Source organism: Lipophrys pholis (assembly GCF_963383615.2).
Source record: "Lipophrys pholis genome assembly, chromosome: 21".
Taxonomy (NCBI): Eukaryota; Metazoa; Chordata; class Actinopteri; order Blenniiformes; family Blenniidae; genus Lipophrys; species Lipophrys pholis.
The window spans coordinates 15,192,516-15,200,632 of record NC_137649.1 but is presented as its reverse complement, the minus strand read 5'-3'; the positions used below and the strand labels follow the sequence as shown (position 1 = coordinate 15,200,632).

The 8,117-nt window shown below is 42.3% G+C and overlaps 1 protein-coding gene across 1 annotated transcript; it reads left to right on the top strand.

Annotated features, from left to right (window-relative positions):
• The first annotated feature begins 3,294 nt into the window (after positions 1-3,294).
• mrps10 (mitochondrial ribosomal protein S10) lies at positions 3,295-5,977 on the top strand. The gene is made up of 7 exons (XM_080490074.1): positions 3,295-3,388; positions 3,526-3,578; positions 4,734-4,803; positions 4,947-5,086; positions 5,159-5,267; positions 5,635-5,724; positions 5,829-5,977. The coding sequence occupies exons 1-7, from the start codon at positions 3,317-3,319 to the stop codon at positions 5,907-5,909; spliced, it is 615 nt and encodes a 204-aa protein (XP_080346200.1). The 5' UTR covers positions 3,295-3,316; the 3' UTR covers positions 5,910-5,977.
• Positions 5,978-8,117: the final 2,140 nt, after the last annotated feature.

Below are 8,117 nucleotides of genomic sequence, written 5' to 3'. Positions count from 1 at the left end.
TCCTATTTCTGACCATCCCAGGTGAGACAAGAAGACTGATGTCTATTATTTGATCTTGGTTCAGCCTCTTCAGTAAAAGTGTAAAAAAGGAAATCACACAACTACCCAAAGATGTCAATGTTTGCCCGAAATGAATATCAATCAGGTCTATCACTGATTACAATAGCACTTTAATCGAACGTTATATCACAAGTTGATGAATTTACAAAGACGAAATATGCTTTTTCTCATTTGGTAATGGCTTTTTAAACATGTGTATTACAACCAGATAGTAAGTGAAAGAAAATGTGCATTTACAGGCGAAACTAAACATTATACACACAAATGAGGACGAATGATGACTAGACCTTGGTCGATGGATATATTAAGTGAGAGATCTCGTTTTATTCAGGCCAAATTGGTCTAACAAGGCGGCCTCTCGCAGTCAAACAAATAAATGGACAATTAAAGACAAAACGAGACAAGAGGTAAACAAAACACCATCGGAGCGAAGAAGTAATGCGAGAAAATCCATAGAAAACACCGTCCGACACAGACACACCAGACAAACGCTGCACCGACGGTGGAGGTCTTCTCCATCCTTCAGGCAGTCTGATAGTAACACAACACCCCCTAAATAACTAAAAATCGAGTTTTACCTCAGATATTGGGATGAGAACAATCTGATTTTTCTACCAGTTTAGTTACTAGAACACGAACATCACACAGGGCGACAAAGAATCCCACAAAGGTGTTGTGTGGCACAGAAAATCCATCGAAACGTGGCTGTCACAGCTCTATTCGTCACCAAATAAAACAAGTGACACGGATAAATCGGACTGTTATTTAGCGGTCGAGGCTCTAATCTGGGGCGAAATGTCCCAGCAGGAGCCGCTTGTCCGTTAGCTGTGCGGCTAGCCGAGCCCTGGATGCTGGACGAGGACGGAGACTCCGCACATCAAAACATGTCGGATTAATCTTTCCCGACTTTATTCGTCCGCTTTATGTCGCGACACTAATCCGACGGAGACGGGAGCTGCCTCGGCCACAAACGGGGAGCGGAGCTCGGCGGGCTAACCGAGCCGCTAGCTGAGCTCGAGCCTCTTGTCAAAGCGGCTCAAACGGCTCCGACACTCCGCCGCCTGCATCCGACGCTACACGGCTAACGGTTAGCCGACGGGCAAAACTCTTGTTTATCCGCTTCTAATGGGGCAAACCGTGGGGGGGTAACAACACCCCGGTGGTGTGGCGGTGGGAGTGGGTAATAATAAATAAATAAATAAATAAATAAACAAACAAAGCCGGAGGAGCGTGAACGGAGAGAGAGGCGCTTACCTCCGCTTCCGACCGCTGCTGCTGCTGCCTCTGCCCGCAGCCTGCTACTGAACCCCGCCAGCCGCCAGGGCCCGACAGCTGGGTCACATGACACACACGTGACCCACATCCAGAGCTGAGGTGTTTAAGCAGCCTGATCCTGCACGAGGAGGAAGCAACAAGGAGAGACGTCTCAGTAACATCAACTCTGATCAGTACACGTAAAACACACAGCTGCCTTCTACCCCTGTCATACAATCACCCCTCTTCATATTCACACTCTTGTTATGCGTGTTTACGGGTGTTATCCCATACATAATCATGGATATAATTCATTGCTTTAGCTTTGTCCCCACATTTAAACTAAATATTAGTGTTGGAGCACTCCAGAGCGGCCTTGGTCTCCAGTCCACATTTTCGAGATGTTGGTTTTGACTCGGTCTCGGCCCCTTAAAGTCTTGGCCTTGTCTTGGGATGCCCTGGTCTTGGTCTTGATTCTGTCTCCGACTCTGCCGTATAAAATCTTGGGCAGTTTTTCAATTCCAAGTCCGTACTCGCACTGACGTTCTCGGAAACATGGACTTTCAGCATTTCTTACCAAATACATTTTGGGAAATTTGGCTTCCCAAGTCCACACCAGTCCCGTCTTGATGCATTCTTGATACTGTGAGTGGAGCGAGTACACATATGGGTATTTTATGCGTACTCTGCCAGATTTGTCTTTGAATTGGATCAGTACTTAGTCTCCAACTGATGACATTTCACAAGTACAGAAGAAGAAGAATATAAATCTTAATTAATTATAACAACAGGTCTGCGATGAACTATAGCTTCATGCAGCCAAGTAATAATGGTTTGTGTCACTTCTCACATTGTTAGAGATACTTTTATGGTGTTTTCAGGTTGTGAGGGTTTAGTTTTTTTCATCTTTCATTTTGATTGATTTTCTTCAAAGACAAAATTACGTGAATTTATATACATTGCAAAACCCCAAAGCAATTTCCAAACAAAAAAGCACTGACACCAACATGATTTTCTGGAAACTTTTTGAATAGCGATATGCATATCTTTATACTTTTTCTAACTATCATTGCCATGTAGTTGTCCTATTATATAAACCTTATTTTCTATATGTATTTACTTTTAACCTTATACTATAGGTGAATTTCTCTACCAAATAAAAGTCTTGCACAGTGTTCAGCCACTGTTTTTGTTTTGGGGCATTTGTTTTAAAATGCTGATTCTTGGTGATAGATTTCTTGCTGGCTGCAGATTTTGAATAAGTAAGATTTTGAGCAAGTATGTGTCTTTTGCCATGAGTATGTCTTTCACTTTTCCATGGTGCATTACAGGGAGGACGTTTGGAATTTCATATCCAGAAATATTGTTGGTGCAGTGGTTTGCTACCCCACCTCACAGAGTGAAAATGTTGTGGTTTCAAATACAAGCTGGGGTTTTCTTTGTGGCATTTGCATGTTCTGTGTTTCCTCCGAGTCTCCAAAAACATGCATGTGAGGTTAATCGGTGACTTTAAAATAATTGCTCCGAGGTGTGAATGTGAGTGTGTGGTTGTCTCTCTCTCTCTCTCTCTGTTTGCCCCGTGATGGACGGGCGACATGTCCAGGGTGTGTCCTACCTTCACCCGTAATAAGTTGGGACTTACTCTAGCACCTCGCAGGATAAAACAGTATAGAAGACAGAAGGACAATACTTATACCCACATGTGTACAGGCTAACAAAAAAACATGTGAATGGTAAATATCTGCAAGCCCACACTTCGCCCAGCAGTCTAGTTGAGCACATAGTTGTTTACTTTTTATTTTTGGTGTCATATAAGAATGAAGTGAATTTTTTCCAACAAAATTCCCTCCAAATCTTTGAACTTGTGGGTTGTTTTTCCAGATTGTGAGTATACCTGTTTTGATTTTGCGTTTTGTGACTTGCGGTGTGTTTTGCCCTCCAGGACACAAGGGGGCAGTAAAGTGAAGCACCCGCGTCTGTCTGTCCACCTTCTCCACAAACAATGGCTGCGCCCATGGCTCTCAGACGTGAAGTGTTCGCCCTGACAAGGATATTCAGTGGATTCTCACATGTGGTACGAACTATAACATTTGATTTTGTCCGCATATGTGAACCAGCCTGACATGTGTCTTGCCGATGTGGTTGTTGCCTGTCACGCTTGACTGAGCGCAGTAAAGTCTTCAAGTGTTGACTCCGTTTTTATTATTTCAGGGACCAAGAAGTCTGAGAGCGCTCTCAGATCTCAGGAAATGTACTTTAGCACGGTGAGCAACGTTGTTTCTCTATTGTCTACGCTTTGAGTGTATTTATATTAATAATAGCAGCCGTATTATAAACCACGTTGTGCTATAGACACCATCTTTTTCCATAAACAAGTGCAATAGAGACAATTCGGTAGCGACAGTTAGAATGATAAAGGAGAACAACAAAATGCAAGAATAGAAAAACGGGTAATGAAAAGAGAGAACAAATTAAAAAATATATAACGTAAACTACATTAAATATGAGGATAATATCAGTTGGAGGTTTGAGGGGAAAAGTGTTTATAGGGATCAAACAATTTTGTTGCTTTTTAGTTATTTACTATCAAAGAGTTGAGTTTTGGGGGACTGATTTAGAATTTTTTTGTTTATGAATATAAAAACATTTGCATATGTGATAACATTTAATAGGAATTCAAATTTGTCATTTTGAAGGGTTTTTTAATAGAATATAATGAGTTTTTGGAGGTTGTATGAAAGTTATATTTAAGGTCCATCTTCTTTCTTGCTATATCAGTATGGGGTCACGGCCCAGAGATCTCTGTAACTTTAGACTTCTTCCAGCTCTTTTGAGGAGACCCCAAGCTGTTCCCAGGCCAAATCAGAGATATATCTCTCCAGCGAGTCGTGGGCCGACCTCAGGGACTTCTAGCTGGAAACGCCTGACGGGACTTGGCCAGAGGACATCATAATCAGATGAATAGGGACTCATTTTTGAGTCTCTTCTGGATGTCTGAGCACCTCACTCTATTTTTTTATTTTATTCTAACAATTGAATTGATCCCCTTGAAGCAATTTTGACCGAATGACCCAGTGGTAGCAGCCACACAGCAGCGCTCACATCCAAACTCCACACAGAGATGCCCTGGCTGGATTTGAAGCAGACTACAGCGCAAATCACTGCGTCACCCTGACGCCCTTCTGGAAGTCTGGCATACATAGAAAAGATGAGGAATTGTTTATAGGCTTGATTGCAGAAAGAACAATTTCGATTATTTCCTACTCACATGTTGCTCAACATTAAAAACCATTAAGTAAACAAACAAAGAGGTGGATTTTAAAGCAGTCAGCTGAACCAGTGTCTGAGGAGGGTGCCGTCTGTCTGGCTGGAGCTGCCAGTCAATCATTGCATTTTGCTGATTTGTATCGTCTCTGCAGGTTTCAGGTCCCTCTGATTCCCAGCACTTCTTTCCACTCGACGACAACATTGTTCTCCACTCCTTCAGCAGTAAGTAACTTTTGACTAAATTAGAACCACTTAATGTTAAATATCTTTCTTCTGTGTACCTTCAGTACTCTTGCTCAGAAGCTACAATAGAAACCACTGAGCTTTTACAAGGAGTTTGATTGTTGTTGTTTTTTTTTTTAAAGATTACAGTCACCGAAGAACCAGACACTTTGTTCCAGAAAGTTTCCGTTTTGGTCAAATGTCACGACAAAGCAGTGTTGGACAGCTATGAGTTGTTTGCCACCATGGCGGCTAACGAGCTGGGCGTCACCATCGGCAAAGTGTGAGTCCCGATTCCTGCGGCATGTCGTTTTCAGGCGGCAGATTTATGGAATTCTTCTTTCCTCTGCTGCAGTTCTGAACCGAGAAAGGACATCGAGAGGTTGACGCTCCTCAAGTCAGTCCACATCTTCAAGAAGCACAGAGTCCAGTATGAGATGAGAACACACTACCGCTGCTTCGAGGTGAGCAGCTTCAGCTTTTTATGAGGCGTCATCGTAGAAGTAAGCCCTCAGGATCCCTCGGAGCAGTTCAGCACCCTCAGCTGTAGCCTAAACAACTTTGTTTTCATGTAGAATCTTCTCTGTAAGCGGACAGGTTAGGATCAAATGAAGAAGAATATAAACTAAACTCAAACAATGAACAGTATCTTAAGTTAATAAAATTGAAATAGGAGTTAAATACGTATTTAAAATGTCACCTTTGTTTATTCTCAAATTGAATACACTTGTTAACAGTTGCACATTCTTCTTCTATCAAAGTATAATGAAGTATTGGTATCCAGGATGGTTAGATGTTCAGTTTCATTTGTCTTGTGTGTTTTCTGTACAGCTCTCTCACCTAACAGGCAGCACAGCCCGGGTGTACCTGGAATACATCCAGAGGAATCTCCCCGAAGGTGTAGCCATGGAGGTGACCAAGGTAAGACAGACCGTCCGCACCAACTTTGTTCATTCTAAATCTACACGAGGCAGACCTCAAGCGGTGGAAATAATCCCGTCTTTTGACTTTCTTACCGTCGTCAGACTGCGATGGAGAAAGTTCCAGATCACATCCTTAAGCCCATGTGGAAAGAAGAACCCACTGATGAAAAGCCCAGCCAGTGAAGCCGGCCGTGACTGAAAGATGTTTAAATAAATGTTTTCCTCTGTGAATGTTGTTGAATAAAAGCAATACAAAACAAAACAAAAAACAGTTGCGTATGGATCTCCTACTATACAAAAGAGAACAGAGAAACACCCTCTCTAGCTATTGAATACAGATTTAACGAAGTTATAACACCAAAGAAATAGTTAAAACACTGGACACATTTTGTCATTGTGCTTTGCAGCCAAACTTCTTCAGTAGAGCTAAACACAAAAGCTTGATGGATTATTGTGTTGGGAATCGTACCAGAATTAAACCTCACAAATTCCTTTATGGTGCATAATTTGCTCCAAGCACATGGCTCTTCTGAAAGCTCTTCTGAAGCTCTTCTGAAGCTCGTCGATCCAGGGTGCTTCCTTCAGACTGAAACCTGCGTTTCATTTGCACAAATGAACCACACCAAACATGACAAGTGCGAGTACACAGTGAGTTAGAAAACCATTTTGACGCCACCTTTAACTCACCTTTTTTATGTTAATCAGCGAGACGTGTGTCCGACTGAATTCAAATGATTTCATGGTGTAACGCCCCATTATCGTCTGAGCGTGTGCAGCTTGTAGTGAATTCACGATTAAAGACAGGCACGGGTGAGATTTTCTTTTGTGCATTTATTGAAAAAATAAAAATAAAAAATTCCACAAATGAAAATTTGAACACACTTACCGGTACAGCTTCACACTGTTATTCACAGAAAAAGAAAATGCAAGGGAATCTACGTTCAATAATAAATATGAAGACTTCTGTTATTGCTTTAAAAGGAAATGCAAGCTTGCTACCTGTTTGTCAGCAAAATAAACAATAAGAGGTTAACACAAATATATGAAAGAAATTCGATAAATATTTAAAGATGGGGGTAATATATGTAAGAAATGACGCAAATGAAGTAAAATGAGAAGCTTTTACCGTCTCCGTCTTAGACGCATTTAGTTTTGTTTCCCCATTATAAGATCATGTTGAACTTCTGATCGAACACACAATACTCACATGAGTCGACTTATTCGAGCATATTCCAGTTCAGATTTGAAAGATTTGCTCTTTTTCTGTTTTCAACATTACCTAATGTGATTTTCTTTCTTTTTTCTTTTAAATGTGGCTTTAAGTCTCCTTTCCACATATAATCAAAATTTAAAAAAAAAAAAAGGACCTTCAATCAGTGCCTAAGATTTAACATTTACCGATTAAACCGGAATCCGCCGTTGTGCCACTCCAGGAACAACTCTGCGGTTCCTGAAAGAGAGAATCTCCCGATTTAAGAGAGGGGGAGGGGTATGAGGGGGTTTAAGACACGAGAGGAGGCTCACCTTTCTTGAGTGAAGTGCCGAAGCTCGGGGTGTCACGCCGCTGGTGAAGGAGGGGGGAGAGGGGAGGGATGGGGGGGGGGGGGGGGGGGTGTTGAGGGTGGGCCTGGGTTCCTGGGGCCCGGGAGGTTAACTGTACTGTGTGCCCCCCTTCAGGAGACAACAACAGTCAGTCTGTTACAATCAACCACAGAGGGAGAGACAAGAAGGGACTGGCGAGGCTGAAGAAGTCCAAACATGGAGTGAAAGTGCTGAAGAGATGGAAAAAGACAAGAGGAGGGGGAGGGAGAGTGCAACACCTGACTGCGTCTATTCACTGATCACCTCCAGGACAGCGTCAATATACCGAGAATCCAGTGGTTCTCAAACTGTGGGAGTTCTGGGGGGGGGGGTGCCTTCTACAACACAAGAGGCGGTTACATGGATACGAAGAGCAGTTAACAATCATATCTTATAATCCAATTATTATAAGATCAGGAGAATTCCTGCATGATGTGAGAAGGTGAGAGCGAGGAAACGTGGCTCAGGCTCCGCGGAGGACACGATGAATGAAATGAACCCACAATTTGAGAACGCCTGGGACAATGTGAGGCATCGGCGATGTTTGAATGCTAAAGAGCTCCGTCATCAGGTCGTCTTGCACCACGAAGGACGAGCTGCTAAAACTGTTCAGTCAATTTGAGTAAATATCCTTTTCTTTGATTACATTTTTTAAAAGCAACTTGATCAGATTAAAAAAAAAAACTAAATACTCGGAATAACAGCTGTTATTTATTTTTAACTGTCATCATATGACTGAACTTCCCGGTAGCGATCACTAAGAAGACGACACGTGGAAGTCCGCGGTCATATCAGAGTGTTTATCCTTTG